Source organism: Protopterus annectens, chromosome 11.part0, assembly GCF_019279795.1.
Source record: "Protopterus annectens isolate FY-2018-M chromosome 11.part0, PAN1.0, whole genome shotgun sequence".
Classification (NCBI taxonomy): domain Eukaryota; kingdom Metazoa; phylum Chordata; order Ceratodontiformes; family Protopteridae; genus Protopterus; species Protopterus annectens.
In genome coordinates, this window is record NC_056745.1 from 1,094,704,912 (window position 1) to 1,094,724,604 (window position 19,693).

The window sequence follows — 19,693 nt, forward strand, 5'->3', positions numbered from 1 at the left end:
GTCTTTTGAATGTCACTCGACCACGGGGAGGACATGCAGACTCCACAAAGACGGCGCTCCAGCCGAGAATCGAACGGGAGAACCTCTTGCTGTGAGGCGGCAATGCTACCACTGCACCACCGCGGCTTACTAAGACAGAAAATGAATCAGTGACATAACTCTCTAATCTCAGCCCTAGAACCATGTTAAATTGCTTAAGCAACCCTACAAAGATTTGATGGCATGCCAAAAGAGGAACAATATGAAATAAATATGACCAAAGTACATAATCAAGGTTTTTGCAGCATCTAGACAGAGAGGGGGCCCTAGCTGGATACTTCCTTTTCTTCATTATCTCAGGCCATTTGGCCACTTTAAACATACCCACCAATCAATCCTACCCTTAATAAGCCTTCCTTACCCACATGAATGATATAAATAAATGGGGTTGGAGCTTGTATGTCAATACTGACATTACTAATTTTCAGTCATCATTCAACACAGAAATGTGTCAATAACTATTACGTATTTTTGGACTTTGAGTTTTACTACATGTACTACCAGAATCTATTTCCAGGATGGTTGCCGGATTGTTTATTTTATTTTTATTTATTTTATTTATCATTTGTTAACCAGGAAAGTCTGACTTGGAACTAAGCCTATTTTCAGCAGCGTCTCGGGGAAGAAATGCTCCAGCTGCATGTTTTTGTAATCTTTGTTCAGATTATCTCTGACAAAAAGGAATTACAGGCTTGCCATAGGACTCCAAGTGTTATAGGTGAAACTGCCCTTCAGTCCTGTTACTTTGTACATTTTATTACTTGCAGTAGACTTCTCAGTATATAAGCAATTTCAGAAGTGAAGGGAGTTAGAAATTACCATAGGAATTGGGCAAAAAGCAAAGAGAAAGAGAGAGTGAGAATGACACAAATACACAGTTTGATAATGAAATTTAAACTGTTTTATCAAGTCTTAAAATATTCTCGGCTGGGGTGCCTTCTGTGTGGAGTCTGCATGTCCTCCCTGCGTTCGTGTGGGTTTCCTCCGGGTGCTCCGGTTTCCTCTCACATTACAAAGACATGCATCTGGAGCCTTTCTCCCCGGGCCTCCTCTGAAAATTGGCTTTGTTCCAAGTCGGACTTTCCTGGTTAACAAATGATAAATAAATAAATAAATAAATAAATAAATAATGAATGTTGCAGAACCTGTTGAAATATAACGGAATCTAATACTTTCTTTTTCCTGTCCAAATGTCTATGCCTAGCTTGTGAGACCTCAGGGTACTAGACACAAAACCTGTCAAGATCTAGTTTTGTATTGATATTAACCAGTTCCTTAGCTCTATTTTAACCAGCCACACAGTCCCTTAAGATAATTATGCAAATTATGGGAAAGTGAATGAAAGAATGATAATGACTTTGTCACAGAAATAAATTGTATTGTCAAAATCAGCCCAGCCCAGTAGACGAGGATGTAAATCTGCATGAAGAAAATATTTACATTCATCCCACAGGAAATGAGGTGAGTATGTTCCAGTCTCATGAGCATGAAAATATTTATGAAATAAAGAAGTTAACAAATCCTGAAACTATAGTAAGATAGGAGAAGATAAAGCTAGCTGGAGACCAGCAATCATAGCACAAGTACTGTACCAAAGGTACTGAAGAAAAAAATTCCACAAACTTCTGTGAAACATGAATGTAATCAACCATACAGTAGACAATTCACTGCTCCCTATTCCCTCAGGGGAACACAAGTCTCCAGCAGACCAATCTTTGAAGTCCAGGAAGAGAGAGAAACTTTGAAACAGCAGAGGAACTATAAGAAACCACAGTTGTACTGTCCTGATATGACAATAAAGAGTTAACATCTCAGATGCCCTTCATAAGGTCTTGCAATCAAACAAATATTTTCCTAGTTTCTTTTGCTCCGATGGTGAGATATAGGAATACAAAAACATAAGTGATTAAAGAACTGGAAAATCTTAATACAGTCCCTGCCTGCCTCCAAAAGCTCCATCATGATAACAAAAAGTGCCCAGGACCTGAATTTCAGTGCTCCTTATAAATAGCAGTACTCCATGATACCAGAAGAATGCACAGAAGGCCTTAAGCTCTAATATTCACACCATTTTAATTTATCATGCTCAGTAGAACAAAGTGCATCTCCTGAAGAGCAATTACATCAGACCTCAAATATTTCAACCATGTAAAGCACTGGATCCCTCATTCTCCATCATTTTTTTTGGGATGCATGACTATGCTTAAAAAGGCCCTTGTGGTTGTTAGCCTATTAAACACCTATGAACCTATATAGTCCATTGACATTTTGCTTAAAACCTCACCATTATCCTATAAAATTAATACCTAGTGCTGATTTCTCACACTATACTGGTCAGATGTATGCGGAAACAACCCCTCCAGCTCAACAAGCAGAAAAATGTGTGTCCCAATTTTTTGACTCCAAAAGTAAAAATTATAGAAAATATTTCAAATTAAAAAGACACCAAGAAAACGTACTAGTGAAAAAAATATTCAAAAGACTTGATAACAAATGCTACATAAAACCATTAACGTCAAAATATTTCAGGTATTCAAGAACTATTTATAAACTTGAATTATACGCAAATAAGTGTTGAAGAGTAGATCTATATTCAATGAGTGCATAACTCTGATCTCAAATGTGATTGAGGGTAAAGAAGCCCCTCTGTCCTTATCCCCAGCATCCTGAAAAGGGTATTCAGCTACTGTGGGATTAAGAAGATGTAGGGCACTGACATAAATATGCCAGTGATCTAGAATCAAACCAAAGGAGAGATCCAGGAGAAAATTAACAAAACTATGGGGTTTAAATAAGAAATACATTCAGCAGACAGCTTGATGCTCTTTAGAGGATGGAAACACATGATAAGAGAGTTTATACCAATCAATAGTTTCCTCAGCAAAAAAGTAATGAACATGTCCATGCCAGATTGTTTTTTTTTTTTTGTCAAAACCTTTATCTCCTCTCTACCTGTTATATTTGCTCTTGTTTCCATAGAGTATATTTTCTTACATATTTCAGAAACATGGAACCTATCATCACCAAAAAATAAATAACTAAATACCCACCTCTCCTACCTCCTCCAGTACAGCCCTGTGTTGTCATTGTGTTGTGTTTCTCTTGTGCACTATTTTCTCTTTTCCCACTTTTCCTATTCACCTCTTTACACACACATATATATATATATAAAAGAAACTGGTGTCCATCGATGGACACATGCAGAGTAATGAACCAGGTAAAGTGAGATTTTTCCACATGCCAATGCTTCCCTGTCAACATAAATGCAGCCTTTCAAAGTAAAATGTCATAATATTAACATAAGGCTGAGCTCCAAGCTACCTTCAGAAACTTATATAGTTACAGCACACCTACACATATGTGCAGCTTGTATGCAGGTGTGAATGCATTACTTGTTCAATTTTCAGCTCAACTTATGTACATCTCTGCACAGTTTGCTCAGGTGATTGTTGGCTGCGCATTCACATAGTGCATTACTATATTGCAAAAGCTCCATTGCCCTCATATTCACCTTGCACACTTCTGCAGTGTATGACTATGAGTACCAACCTTATTTTCTCATCTACAACAAGTCTGCCTCGTGTCACTCCTTTACATTCCTCTCCATGGTTTGGTAACTCACATTTACTTCCATGGCTGCTGCTTTCTTCCCTATAAGAGGGAAATAAACATATTTGAATCGCCTTTAAGTTATTATTTTGGGGTGCCTAAGGCCTTTGCTATACCAGTCAAAGGTGCCTGTTTACTGCATTTGAACTAACAGTTTAGAATTAAAGCTAAAAACCTCTCCTTTGCCAGACTTGGACCAATAGTTTAAAATTAAAGCTAACAAGAAAGTAAAAACATGCAGTACTTTACTAAGTCTGGGATTCCAGTCAAGAATCATTCCTGTCTTGGCACAGACCATTAAACAAATTCTCTTTTCACTTCTGCTTATTCATAGTAACGGGAAGTTCATTTATGAAAATTTATTCCATGTTAAGAATGCATTTTTGTGAATGAAGTACATTATTTCTGATGCACATTTGCTTGAAAAGCATTTCTTCAGATTATATGTTATATTGTTAAAATTATACAAGGAGTTACTTGAAGATACCTTGTGACTCATATCACCTCAGAGTTTAAAACTTTGCAGAATATGTGGTTCAGGCCATTTTGCTCAGTCCTGATCTTTCAAATTAGTTTTCTCAGATTAGGGATTAAAGTCTACCTAGAGGGGAGCTATAAAACACCATATGCAGCATTTAAACATTAAGTTTAAGGCTACTTGCTTGTGGTTTCCTATCTAGTCTTTTAGACATATACCACTGTGTAGGTAATAACAAAAATCTGTTATCAGGTCTGATACTTCTGAAATGAGATGAAAGGAAACACCACTGGTTTCAGAACATGAAGAAAAAAATCACTACCAGAAAAGTAATTACCTAGGAAAGTATGTTTTGTTTCCAAGTGCACATTGCCTGGTTTACACATTATGATAACCAGCAAACTCAAAAGCAGTGCAAGGAAGGGGTGAAACAGTCTGATTTCTGAAAAGACAGTAAATGGGGAATATTGCCAGACCTTGCTTCAAAGCTGATATGCTTCTCCAGACCATAATGCAGATACAGCTTTGTACAGCATAGCTGCTGGAAAGATCTCTACTGTGACACTCCTCCAAATGCAGCAATGGCAGCTGTCCATTTGATGTAAGTATTACAATAAAACACCGAGAGCAGTGAGATCCTCAGCTAGTACCTATCTGCGCCACAGTTGCTGCAAGACAGACATGCCTCCACTCACCTTGCAGTAATCCTGGTTTACCCGGAATTAATGGGGTACTGACTTGTGAAAGTGAGGAACAGTTGAGAATTTTTTATTTTTCTGCACTTTTTTGTATTAAAAAGATAGGAGCAGTGTTACAGCCAATGTGTAGGAATCATCTCTTCCCCTTAGTAAAGTGTGGAATGGTAATAAACTGACAGGGTATAAATTCTGTTACAGTCTTGGAATGGAGTTCTGTGTTCATTTGAAGAATATCACATGTCCCTAAAAGCATAAGTAAGGTTCTTCCACAACTACAATGAGTATCTCTGAAAGGTTTTGATGTAGCAGTACTACGCAGAAGGCAAAGTCATTGCGAGCTGCTGCTGAGTAGGTTTCCATCTGCATACCATGTGATACTGTGCAATTCATTTAATCTGACAATGCTCCCATGTTGCCCCTGAAAAAATGTTCTTGTACCTCATGGGCTTACAAAAATAACAAATGTATAAAATAAATTAAAACTTTGACAATGTTCTTGTAGATATTACTGAAGGCTGTTTTCTAAGAAACAAAGAAACCGTGACTGAGCCCATGGGTTCAGAAGGTTACCATATCATACCTGTACAGCTAATGGTGATATACTAAGAGAGGAACATTACAAGCTCAAACAGAAAATCTGAAGCAGATACTTAAGGCAGTGCTTTAGTGTACTCGTACATTGCCCCCAACACCCCCCCCCCCACAGAGATGTGCCATACAGTAGCATGCCAGCAAACCTAATTACCAAAGGCCAAAAGACACTGAGCTGCTGGGTCTATGATTATTCTGTTTCAGCTCTTATGCTGCTTTGATGGGGACCTCTGTAAAGCTCTCACAGATGTGTGTGTGTGTGTGTGTGTGTGTGTGTGTGTGTGTGTGTGTGTGTGTGTGTGTGTGTGTGTGTGTGTGTGTGTAAATTAAGGCTGTGAGCTGTAGTTCCTGTGGTACACAGCTTGATTCCATTAGCCTTATGACAATATATTAATTACACACTGGAATTGTTGCAGACAGAGTTTACAGTTATCTAGAAAAAAATAAATCATGAAAATAGGACAAAAATCTAACAGAAGTAAGTCATAAGGAGGAAAGTATCATCTTATTGTTAAATAAAGCCACAACAGAAAGCTGTGAAAAGAGGAAGAATGTAAGCCGGGCATGGAAAAATTACAAAAAAATGTCACACATAGAGGAATGCTTATAGATGTATAAGATGCACCCTACATTGTAGTGACTATGAAACACTGGCAAACCACTTTGCAACTGACCCATGACAAAGGGCAAGTTATTATACCCAAGATAAGAATCCACAGGATATTACAGGGTGATTCTTTGTCACCACTGCTGTCTGGTCTTGCCCTTAACTCATTAAGGTTTTTACTTAATAGACTAGGCTATGGTTATAGCCTAACTTCCATAAATCAACTTTGTTTAAAGATATCTCATCTACTTTTATAGGCGACTTTATAGTCCATCAGATTTGGATCTGAAAGCACAACTACAAATGGTTAAAACATTCTCAGATGATATAAAAATGACATATGTTATTGATAAATCTGCAAAAGCCACATTTAAAACAGGAAAGCTGCAACACCAAGAAAATATCAACCTGGAGCAGGAATTTGACATTAAGGAACTTGAATAGGTGTAAGTGTATAAATATTTGGGAACAGATAAAGTGTTAGCAATAAAACATTTAAAAATGAGAATACATCAGAAAACTGGCTAATACTAAAAACTACTTAGACATCTAGGAGTTGCATTTACAGCTTTAGTGTGATGGACTGGTTCCAAACAGGTTGAAAAAGAAAATGAGAAAAATGTTTTGTGCTTATCACATGATATATAAAAACAGTGCATACCAAGATTACATATCAATCAGTCAGAAGGCAGTGTGGGACTCCTCAAAATTAACTGTATTTATAGATCTGTAATTGTGGAACTATATATGTATCTGCTGAACTTATCAGATCCAAACACAGTAAATCTTCTACAGTATGAAGAGAAGATGTCTAACATGGCATCCTTGCTTAGTTTACCAGAAGCATTTTGGAAAGTAATAGGAATGGAAATGAAATGGAAGTAAACAAGAGTCATACTAATTGCTGACAATGCAGTGCATTATATGGGGGGTTCTGCTCTCTCGAGCTTGTCATTTTTGGATGAGATGTTAAAGTCCCAACTACTTGAGTTGGTGGTAACTCTAGTGGATGTAAAAAATCCCACAGCACCTATGATAAAAAAAATGGAAAGTTCCCCTATAGGCTGGACAAATTTCCCCTATTAGAAAAAAAAAACTTGAAGTCTCTCCTGATAAGAGACCACTAGCCTAGTAGGACTATCCAGGTCAACAAATGACAAATAAATAAATAAATGAGAGTGCAACTGAATGTGTCCAAACATAATAGAAAGAATATAAAGAAAAAGACCAGAAGAAAAGATGAACAGTCTACAAATATAGTGACAAGTAAAGAAAACTTCAAAAACAACCACATGCTGCCCAAGACTTGATGCAGGAATGGTTAAGGAGGGGTGAATTTCATCAAAAAGATAAAAAACTAACAATCTGCACTATGTACACATTGGTTTGTTAAGTCCATTGATGATCAGTATGGCTACATAAATGGATTTCCAAACAACAGTTTAGCTTAAGACTGTGACCAGGCATCACTTGTTTTTGCATGCCACACCAACCTGAAAAATCTAGAAGTTAAATGGGAATTTTATGTCATTTCTGATTTTACAGTTATCTATAAATTTGTTGATTCATTGGTTCTTGATGTCATAAATGTAAATAGCAACGAGAAGTAGTCCTAGGACCAATTCCTGAGGATACCACTGATGACACCTCTTTTCAATGACAGAGTGCATCCAAAACTAATAGAGAGGGATATTTAGTGGATAACATAAAGGTTTATATTTAGTTTAATTAGATTACCAATAATGCCAAAATGTGGGATGGAATCAAAGACCTTGGTGAGGTCCAGTTAGACAGTGTGAACTGATTTGTCTGCATCTAATGCATCTGTGACCTATTCAAAAAAGTCCACCAGATTCAAGAGGCGGGCCTGGCCTTTAACAAACCCCAAATGGCTTGGATCCAGGGCCTGTAGACTGACTATTTCCTTGTTAATAAATTCCATAATGATGCATTCCACTGTTTACAGGTAAGGCTGATGAGGAGCAGATGTCTATAGCATCCAGGATCAATACTGAGTTCATCCCTTGTGCAGTGGGGCAACTACAGCAGTACTCCATATCTCTAGAGATCCAGTTGCCAAAGCTGAGACTAAACAGGCTTGGTAGTGAGTCTACAGAACAGTGTCTGGTTCTGATAAGAAGACAACTTGGCACATTATCAGGACCCATACACCTAGTGTTTTTGGCTTTGGAGAGAGCACACAGAACTTGCTCGGAAATGATCAGAGAGGTGGTGTGGGAATATTAATATGTTGAGGACTTAGAAGAAGACACAGGAGTAAAGTTTGAGCTGACTTTGTCTATTAATATGTTATCTTCAGGAGACTGCCCTCAAAAATACCCTGCCAATACCACAGATAAAAGCTGAAAATGGCCCTTGGTCCAGTTCTCCTATTTATTTATTTTATTTTACATTTGTTTACTTTGAAAGTCCGACTTAAAATGAAGCAAATTTTCAGTGGAGGCCTGAGGAGAAACGCTCCAGACACATGTCTTTCTAACATGGAAGGAAAGCAGACCACCCAGAGGAAACCCATATGAATCCAGGGAGGACATGCAGACTCCGCACAGAAGGCACCCCAGCCGAGAATCGAATCGGAGAACCTCTTACTGTGAGGCAACAATGCAACCTCTGCACCACTGTGCCATCCACCCATCTTGTTAACAAATGTAAAAACAAAATTAATATTAAATGAACAATTTAGTGAAAATAGCTACACCAACATGTTACAATGTACAATATGTGAAGGATTCATTGTGGCTTGTTTCTTTTTTAGAACATGGCAAACTATATTATAACAATTGCACAATCAACAACATCTATTAATGCAGCATCAACCTCATAGCAAGATACTATATTAATAAGGAATGAGATAAAAAAGACATAGAAACAAATACCTTATGAAGAGTTCTGCACCAAAACCTGTTATGCAATGTAATTTGAATTTATGGAGTGTTTCCACCCACAGAATGTTTCACTCGGCTTATGTAAACTAATCTCCAGCTGCCACAGTGTTTCCAGTTTGTAAAAAAAAGTTTAAAAGAGCAGAAGCATAGCTTTCTAGCCATTTATGTTCTGATCTGGAAAGCCTATTAGTTGATGGAAAGAAGACAAATAGCCCACACTCTGGATGGATAACATTTTATGTCTGTAATATAGTGTCTTTCTGTACTATTATTATCGTTCGCTCATCATGTACCCTGGGACAAAGTTACATCATATATAAATAATGTGTGTTCAGAGAGCCATGGCCAAGAATGGCATCCTGTTGATTTTCAATCCACATTTAATCCTAGTGTCTATGAGGTTATCTGAAACAATATTAATGACAGATTTATGGAGAAGAGCAATTAAAGTCAGCACTATGGGGCTGCATACCATGTTATTATCTTTAGACCATCATAAACACTTAAGCAGCCAGTTTTGCTGAACCAAAGAAGAAGGTGGTTGGCCAGTACAGAATTGAGCAACACTCAACAAATGGATAGCTGCCACTTTGCCATCCCATCTTAGTGCCTGTACTGTTTTCAGTGTACAAGATGACCTACTCCTTATACGTAAAATGTAAATGTAGCCAAGCCACATCCAGTTCACAGAGAATACTACTTGCCTATCATTAGTGACTAAGGGGAAGTGCCATACCCTTTGAAGAATGGATGAGTTCTTACCCAGCTTTAACAATTTCTGAACACACCGGCCAAATCTCTTTACCTAGTGGAACTCTAACTTTGTTGATGTTTGTGTCCCTTAATTTGCCCAGAATGATGTGAATAACCATTTCCAGATTTAATAAATCTGGCCTAAAAGTTTTTGCTCTGAGATACTGATGTATCACACATGTAACTACATATCACTGAAGTCTAGGGAAGGAATTCCCCACCATCACCACCACTTCAGGAGAGATCAGTTTTCTTTTATAATTCAGGATCATTTTGAGTACCAAACAAGGTTTGAAATAATAGGTTGCACTTTATATAGGCAGGCAGAAAGTGCAAGATGGTGTAAGTAGCTAATAAATGAAAGAATTCTGAGAGTTATTGATGTTTTACAGACTTGCCCTACAAAAGGAACAGCAACTTAATTTTCTTCCTGATACCACAGTTGCTGCTCTCAGTTTCTGTACTAATGACCAGAGATTTTATTTATTTATTTATTTGACATTTGTTTACCTGGAAAGTCCAACTGGACCACAAAGAACCCATTTTCAGTGGAGGACCAGGGAGAAATACTCCATATACAAAAATAACTTTTTAGTAGGACAAAGAAAAATAGTAGTTATATACGTGGGTTTACAAACAGGAAATAAAAATACAATAAAACAGTAGCACAAAAATATAATGAAGATAATTAAAGAAAATGTTATATTATGTACTCTCAAGACATCTGCAACAACTGGAAAGGCCTCAGAAATACCTCACTAAAAGAATCACAGGCCTAAAGCAGATGCCCTACGCTGACCGCCTTAAAAAAACTCCAGCTATACTCTGTCGCATATCGTCTACTCAGAGGTGATCTCTGCTTAACATACAAGGCCATGTCAAACCCAGAGCTGTTGGACATGCTACACTTAAAGAAATCCCAATCCCTCAGAGCTACACGCTCCAGGGATCTAAACCTTGTCATCACAATAAACAAAACATGCTGGAGGGATAGGTTCCTGACCCAGAGACTCCCCAGACTCTGGAATAGATTGCCCATACATGTCAAGCAGAGTGCCTCTTTGGACCTCTTCAAGAGGAACCTTGACGATTGGATGGGAGAAAGGAAATTCACCCCAGGGATCACGTCAGTTGCCCTGCTAGACAGGGGTCCAGGAAAGTAAATAATGTGGGAAGAAATAGCCAGGGAATTGTTATGGCTAGGCTTGTATAGGCCCTAGGGCTGATAGCCTAGTACCAACCTATGAACCTATATAGCATCTGTGGCATTTAAGGCATAAAAAATATATGATAGTCATAGGTAGGAAAAATGTAAGTAACTACAGTCTAGAAAAGTAAGGAGGGGAAAGTATTAGAATGAACATATAAGAAGGGAGGTGGAAAAGAGAAAAATAAAATTGAAAGTGAACAAGGTAAATAAAGTTAAGGGCAGCGGAGAGGAGGAGAGAAGAAAGAGTAAAAGGGAAAAATAAGGTGATAAAGGTAGACAGAGTTTATAGCTGAACAGAAAGAAGGTAGAGAGATGTTAAAATGGCTAGAAATTAGCCTGGTTTTGAGCAGGAGCATATCCAAGATTTAGATAGATATTCCTTCAGTACATGTTTGAAGGATATGTGAACGTGGTTAGATCTTAAGGATAATGGGAGGGTGTTCCAGATTTTAGCTATAAAGAAAGAGTGCAGATTATGACCAACTGATTTCAGTGGACAAGGTGTAAAAGCTGTTTTGTTTTCAGACTTAAGTGATCTGTTTGGAATATAGGAGTAGAAGATTATATTTAAAGCCCAACAGACCATGGGTAAATGAATAATTGTATGTGCTGAGGTTAGCTGGATGAAGGTAAGGTAATATAGAAGTTCAAGCCAATTGAGTTTGTGGAGGCTATGAAGTGATGTGAGGCGTATTTTGCATTGGTGGCAAACTTTGCAATTTTTTGTAGCAAGATTCTAGTTTTGATTTTCAGCAGGTCTGTAGATTGTTGAAATGTGGGGCCTCATATAAGAGAAAGGGTAGTAGATTTTGTAATGATAGAGAGTTCCCAGTTTCTGGTGAGTTTTTTTTTAATTATTATGTATATGCATATATGATAAAACTTGAAGTGTTCATCAATAATGATGCCTAGAAGTTTTGTGTGAGAGACATGTTGTATTATGGTGTTGTCCCAAGACAAAATAGTAATTTTTTTTTTATGTAGAGAGTATGTTTTGGGAGTGAAGAGCATAAGTTTAGTTTTAGTGAGATTCAGAAGTAGATGATTATTAGAAAGCCAGGTCTCAATAGAGGTAGATGCAGTTTGGGTAATTTGCTGAAGGTGTGACATGGAATCAGATGAATACATGACTGTGGAATCATCAGCATACTGTATTGGTGTACTCTGTTGGGAAGCAGTATATAGGTTGTTAGTAAAAATGCTAAATAAAAGGGAGCCAAGGATAGATACTTGAGGAACCCTAGTAGAGATGTCTTGAAAATCAGAAAAGGAGTCTAGCCATCTGACAGCCTGCTGTCTATTAAAGAGATAACTAGCAAACCAGCTGATGGTGGACGGGGATAATCCAAGATTTCAGAGTTTTAGTATTAGCAGATGAGGGGGAACAGTATCAAAAGCCTTAGATAGGTCAAGGAACAAAGAGGATACAAGTTTACTTGAGTCACAAGCTTTATTAACCATGTCAGTGAAAGACAATAAGGCTGTGTTAGTACTGGGTCCAGGCCTAACCCCGTGCTGTGTAGGACTGAGCAGCTGATTGTCAAGGAGGTGGTGCAGTACTTGTGAATTAATGCATTTCTGAAGAAGTTTAGAGACGGGTGACAGAAGGGCAATGGGTCGATAACTGGACAATTCAATAGCATTGCCTCCTTTATGTAATGCTCTAATAAAGCATTTTCCATAGAACTGGGACATACGATTCTAGAATAGATCTATTGATAAGAATGGATATAGGAAATGCAATGGCATCAGCTGCCATCTTAGGGTATTGTACAGGAAGGTAGTCAGGAGAGTTAGTGCCAGTTTTCAGTTTGAGGAGAAGCTTTTTAACTTTGTTAGTGGGAACAGGCTGTAGAGAAAAAGTTTTAAAGTAAGATTTAAATCCAAAATCTTACCAAACTTGGTACTTAAGGTTATACATAAAAATGTATACTGTGCAATCACTGCCAATGGTTATGGCTTAAATTTATCAAAAAAAAAAGAATACTTTTTGATTACAGGGACTAGAACAAACTTCATGTAATTAATTTTTAAGACCAGAAATAGCAGAGAAATTATTGAATTTTTGCAGCATAGCACACAGGTGCACATCTGGCCTAGATAACCAAGCTATGCAGTCATCGATAAACCAGGTAGTTACAACAGTATTGATTGTTTTTGAGATGCTAAGTTGCATCTACCTGAAAAGACCAAAAGCCCAGTTTCCTGAAGAAGACAAGAGTGAGACAACATCACTGAATCTTCATTTAAACTAATCCGCACATAACCGACAATCTTCCCAGGGAAAGTAAGCGTACTGCCAACAATCATAAGAAAGCACATGGAAGTACTCAGAACGCACACAAGTGGGAGGGTTTTGCCCCCCCCCCAACTAATTATACCAACTCTGAGATCGCACTATAGTGGGGAAAAGGGCAAACATAAAGTTGGCCAACCGCTTCCTTATTTTGGGTAACTTCTGGTTATGTCAAGATTCATTTAAATGAAGATTCTGTAATGTCTTGGTCTTGTCATCTTTGGGTAAGTGGGCTTCCAGTCTTTTCAGGTAGACCCACTGAGTTAGCATTGCAACCACCAAAACAAAAAGAAGATACAAGAGAAATCTTCTTCTAGTGTCTAAGATGATCATAAAAATGTGGAAAGACATCTTACCAGAAGAGATTCCTACATTAGAAGAGGGATAAATTGCTTCTCTTAATGAATCCCTCTGGAAAACTCATGGCCTTAAAGTACTCCATATGGAGCTTCAATTCACCAAGTCAATATCTATACTAAAACTGAGAAAGGCCACTGCATATGCTAAATTTTATCTTTTTAAAAGCTGCCAAATATTCAACAAAAAAAAAAACAACCTCCTGTAACCTCTTGCCTCCCAATGACAAACTACTTCTGATGCTGAGAGTTAACATATGTTATAATTGGTTCTAATCTGTAAGGCAGACTTTTTGTCAGAATTTTATTTTCAAGCTCTAAAAGGGGGACAGATCAATAGTTCCTTGGCAACAATATATCCCTCCCAGGGCTTATCAATAAATATATATATTCTACAAGGATGGATGATAAGTTTTCAAAAGAAGTAAGCCTTTTAAGCATTTGACCTCAAAAACTTCTTCCTGCTCCCTTGTACTTAACGTTTGTTTTTTGGAATTCTATACTGTAAATGCAGCCCTCACATTAACTGGAAGTTTCTTTTTTGCATTAAACAACTGTACTAAAATGTTTCGTGCTGTTTCCTTACCTGCATCTTTTCAAATTTTTGCTGCAATACATGTCCTTCTGCTAGTTCTGTGCCTCTTGTTATATAGCTTCACAGTGGAGGCTTTATTTGACCGAGACTGCTGTTCTTGTTCCAGTTCGATCCTTCCCATCACCTCTAAGCAGGTGATATGCCAGGATGATCATAATCCACTCCCACTTTTCAAATGTCCTGATTTCACTTATCTCTGCCTTGTCCAGTGCCTCAGCCAGGTTTGGACGTATAAAGTTAGTTGTGCTGAGAGTGAGTACAACATGGGGAATGTTACCCAGCATCAAGCTAATGATGAGGCTTTGCTACCTCTATAGCACCACTTTCCTAAGGTACTTTCACAAACTCTCCAGATCAGTTGTTTATATCCATATGTATAAATGCACGTAAGCACCTCTTCCAATCACTATTGACCTTCCTTACTACCATATTGCTGCTATTTAACCTCAACTCATTTACAGACTTTCCTGCAATCAATTACGGATCCTCTTTCTTTGTAGCTAAGATTCTTCATGGTTAAGGGTCCAGTCATAAAGAATACTGTCAACCACCCTATGAGAGCTGCAAACCTGTTCTTCATACGTTATCCTCATAGTTGCCGAATTTGCTGTTCTGTATGTGGTCTCCTTAAGTTACATATGTTATGAGCATCCTTTAATATGCACATTTGTATTTATACACACTGTCCTACATCTTAAATGTTAAATTGCTTTGGGCTATAAATAAACAATGTAGAGCCAAGTATTTTTAAATCCTCCTAAGGCCACCACCTGATATGAAAGAAGTATTAACACAGATTCTGTAATTTCACAGACTAGAAAATCTGAGGAATGCCAAAAGTCATTACCATCTTTCAGAAGGGAAATAGTTCAAAGTATGGAAATTACTGAGGCATTAATTCACAGTTTACTTCAGGAAAAAAAAACTGTCACTCATGTTCCTACGAAACTACATCCCTCCCATGGCTGACGAAGTCGCAGCAGAATTGCAATAAAGATTCTAAGCATTTAATGTGACAAAAGGCATGATTTTCACTGTAAAACTCATGGGAACATCCAGATATGTATCTAACCATAGCTGACCTGACAAAGGTCTTTGACATCATCAGTTGTAAACTGTTGTGGAAGATGTCCCTAGGATGTGGCTGCACAACCAAAGTCATCTGGGTTCTGTGGCTTGTGCATAACAGACAACTGCCTCCATTATTGAAAACGGTTCAAAGACAGAACCATTCAGCACCTGAAGTGAGGTGACTCAAGGGCATGTCACTGCCCCAGCCTTATTCTCTACCTTGCTACAAGTTATTTAAGTTTTCAGTAGAGACTACCTCCCCACTGGACTAACACTGACTACAAAATAGAAGGAAAGATCTTTTGTCCTGGACTAACACTTCTAAGGTATCTGTTACTGATCTTAAGAAAGCAAATGGCACCTGTACACTTCAGAAGCATTCTCCAAACTGCATTTGCTGAAGCTTAGCAATGTCTATCTGGGACTGTTACTCAACCTCAAGAAAAACCAAGATGCTCTAGAAGCTTGCATAATGCTATGCAAAGGACCATCTACAATTCAACTTAAATGGCCCAGCCTTGGAGGCAGCCAAGCTCTTCCTCTATCTTAGTAATGGCATCTCCCCAACAAAGATTGTAGGCAGTAAAGCTTGGTGTAGGAATCGGTACTACCTTTGGGGAACTGCTTGAGTGTATTTTAATTGACTAGGACTTATGAAAGGACAGTGAGATACCACTGTACATCCCTGCTCTTCTTCATAGATGTGAAATGTGGGTTATTTGCTGACATTGTCAAAATAAGTTGGAGAGGTATGATCAAAATTCTCAGTGCAGGTGAGACCACCACCACAGTAACATCAGTGTTCTTACTAAGGTCAATATCAGCAAGTACTGAAGTAATGATCCTGAGAAATTAGCACTACTAGACAAACACTGTGCTACAATGCCCGAATGATATGATGACATACCTTGAGTCTGTTCTCCCATCTCAGTCATAAACCCAGGTTCTGTGCTAATCAAATGAAACACATACTAAAGGTACATTTTATAACTCTGGCCATTAACTGATGCCAAACTCTCTATCAAATACCCAGCTTCTGAAACTGAAAACAGTGCAAGAAAAAAAGGGGAAAAAGATAAACAGATTGGAGGTGCTCCACAGGAAAACATCTGCATTATTTTTTTTATGGACAGACTCATGGACATCCCTTTAGGACCCATTGGTGAACCATGGCAGTGATAACTCTTGAAACTACAAATAACAGTCATGGCAACTGTGTCCTTTCAACAGCAAGCCAGACTGCATTGTTATATTATGTGCAGGGGAATAAAAAGTTGTAAAAAAGGTTCTAATCAATATGCATTTGCAATACAAAACAGTAAACACCACAGAGTCTCAAAACAAGCTCACAGCATAAAGGAATCAGGATAGCATGTGCAACTTGGACCATATCTTAACTGAAATTTCTCTGGAATTATACACATATAATTTGGCAGACTCCAGCCTATTCTATTGGAGTCAGGTACAGTTAATGATTCCTGCTTCCTTATGTTACTGCAAAATGTTTAAGCCTTAAATAAACTGATTAATGCATAAACATATGCACACATACTGACAGACATATAGACAGACACATGCAAACAAAAACATGAAGCGCACTCACACTTTTTGAAACCAAAGCATTATTTCTTTTCATAGCTTTTCGTGCAGCCACTCAAAACACCAAGCAAAAGTTATGCTTGCATTTTCTGAATGAGTTTCTCAGAGTTGTTTAGATTTTTTAAGATGTCTTGCAAACCTCTGTTCTACTTTTAAATCAGTGCTCGATAGCTATTTATGGAAAAGCACTTAAGGAAATCACAAAATCAGTTATGTAAAAAAAAGATGGCAAGTTCAGACATTTTCAGAACACCATAAGTTACCCTTCTTGGCACGCCAGGATGGATTTTCCTCAAACAATACCATATGTTGACAGAAGCACTGTTTTAGTCCGTACATGTCAGTAAGTACATACAACTTTTTGTTTTGCATTTTCTCATGATATGTAGACTGATAACACTTATATTTTGTCCATTTTTACTCCAAATGAGTAGTAAAAATGTGCATAGCTGATGATGTAATGCTAAAGTGTTGTTGTCTACCCCATGGTTTAGGGAGCATGATTAATGAAAAGACTTTTACAAAGACCGCAAGCTGCACTCAGCATTATCTTTCTTCTCCAGCAACTAAATCAATAGCTCTATTCACAACCTTTTCTTTTTTTCACTTTTTTTTTGCAAATGAACTTGCTCAAGGCAAGCTATGCATACTTACAAATTATAAAGCATATCTGCCATGTTGCTGCGATAGTACAAGGCATTTCTATAGGCCTTTTCAGCTTCAGAAATCTTGCCCTGGCTTTTGAGCACATTTCCGAGGTTACCCCATGCTGCAAAGGAGAAAAAGCAGTATTCAGTTGGTGATGCAATCCAATTACACATACAATAACACTCTGACATTAGAAAATTTCACAATGTGAAAAAAAACAAGTGCATGGACCTTTGAAATCTTACTGAGGCTTTGGAGGGAACAACGCTTAAACTGAATTCTCACTAATTAAGCTACTGGGGTTGAAAACCCACACTGCATTCTGTGGCGCCCAGAAGCACTTCTCAGTTCTAAACACAATCCCCCACCTCCCCTTCTTTGTCTCCTGCTCTGACAGTTACAATCACACCTCAGGCTGTCTCATTTACTTGCTAAAATACACTACGCCTACAGTTGCAAATGTAAAAGCTGCTTCTGGGAGACATTGATTTTCTGCACCTCTGTCTGCCATCTCAAGCCAATACAGCCTTAGGTGAATGAATTTACCTCTCATTTGGGTACCACTAGATCTAAATCTATAAATGTATTTTCTGAAACCCCTGTGATAATCTGCTCTGCACACACTTTCAACCCCTCAGAGCTGACAAATAAAGTCTTATTTGCATATAAAAGTCTTAACTTCAATCCTAAAAAACTAGGCCATTGAGCTGGATCAGTCTCATAAAGATTTTTCAATACATCATCATCATCTTTGAGTCTGTTAATAATGGAGGCACAGAATCAGGCATATACAAGATAGTTTAACACAGAGGTATGAGGCAAAAGTACAGAAGTAACTTTCTGCAGATCCTTTGATTTCTGTGCCCATATTGTACATGACCTGTTTACTGACCAATTAAAAACTTTTAAGACTAGTTAATGAAACCACCTACAAATTCTGCTCTTAATGTCTACAGCCGTCTACACTGACCATATTAAAATATGTATCTTTTATACAGATAGACGAATACAAAAAATTAATCTAAACTCCTAGCAATAAATATGGCAACAAATGGGTCAGCCTTGATTTGCTTGGCACGTACTGTATGAATATCACTGTAGAATGCATTTTCACTTCATCTCCCATGTGACTACACTGAGTATGTCAACAGTTTGATAACGTCATGATTAACTAAACATATTTTATACTTTCTTACCATTTCAGACAGTCAAAGCTATACAGTAACTAAACAACATCTGAATTTAATTTATTCATCGTCATCATATATTTCATTATGGATACTTAGAAAAGACATACGTATAGTCTAAAAAGTCTGACAGAAACTAAGTTCAGCAAAAATATATGTGCAGTTACAGCACATTTTGACAAGGTCAAAGGGCAATACTGAAATCTGTTCTATTAATAAAGTTCATTATTAAACAAGCTACCATTTTTGAATGAATAATAGGTTAACATCAGAATCCATATTCTTATTACAGTCAATGATGTGCTTTTCTGACTGTCATAAAGCAGCAAAGATTCTAACAGCACTCCTAACTGTGACTTCCTGTATCTTGAAGAATTTTCAAAGACCAACTGCAATACCTCTCCTCCTCAAAAAATGCACAAAATTAAAATAAATGCAAATCCATGCAGTTTGTGCACACACGCGTATACACACACACACACACACACACACACACACACACACACACACACACACACACACACACACGCTAAAACAAACACACCCTATATTGCACCTCAGTTTGTTTTTATAAAAATCTTACTCCATACTGTACTGCTCACTGCTATCCATTTTACTGAATCAACAGATACCAAACTGTTCTTCTATCTCTAAAAAATTAAACTTTTATAGACACACAGCCATCCCTGTTCCACCTCACCTTGCCAACCACTACTTTATACTGCATCGTGATTGCAGACTCGCATGCAGTTTATTTCTCCATCATGCCTTTTGAATAAGTGCGTATTTCACTCACATTCCATCTTATTCTGTCTAGTATGCTGTTAAGTTCACAGGCAGCATCATAGACAAAACACTTCTAGTCTTTTCTGTCCTTAACTTTTGTTGAGTGAAAAGTTTAGGATCAGGTAAAGGACTTGAGCTGCAACCTCAGGCAAGAAAAAAAAATTACCAGAGAGATCCAAAAATAACTTCTAGATAAAATCCAAACATGCAGTAAAGATGAGAAACAGCAAGAAAAGTACTACCTCTCAACTGCATCTCATTATG

The 19,693-nt window shown here is 37.7% G+C and overlaps 1 protein-coding gene across 1 annotated transcript in view; it reads right to left on the minus strand.

Annotated features, from left to right (window-relative positions):
- TMTC2 (transmembrane O-mannosyltransferase targeting cadherins 2) overlaps positions 1-19,693 on the minus strand; it is a 1,891,588-nt gene that overhangs the window by 788,147 nt on the left and 1,083,748 nt on the right. The window contains exon 4 of the mRNA XM_044088436.1: positions 17,463-17,577. Within this exon, the coding sequence (XP_043944371.1) occupies positions 17,463-17,577 (115 nt within the window). The remainder of the gene's footprint in view (positions 1-17,462; positions 17,578-19,693) is intronic.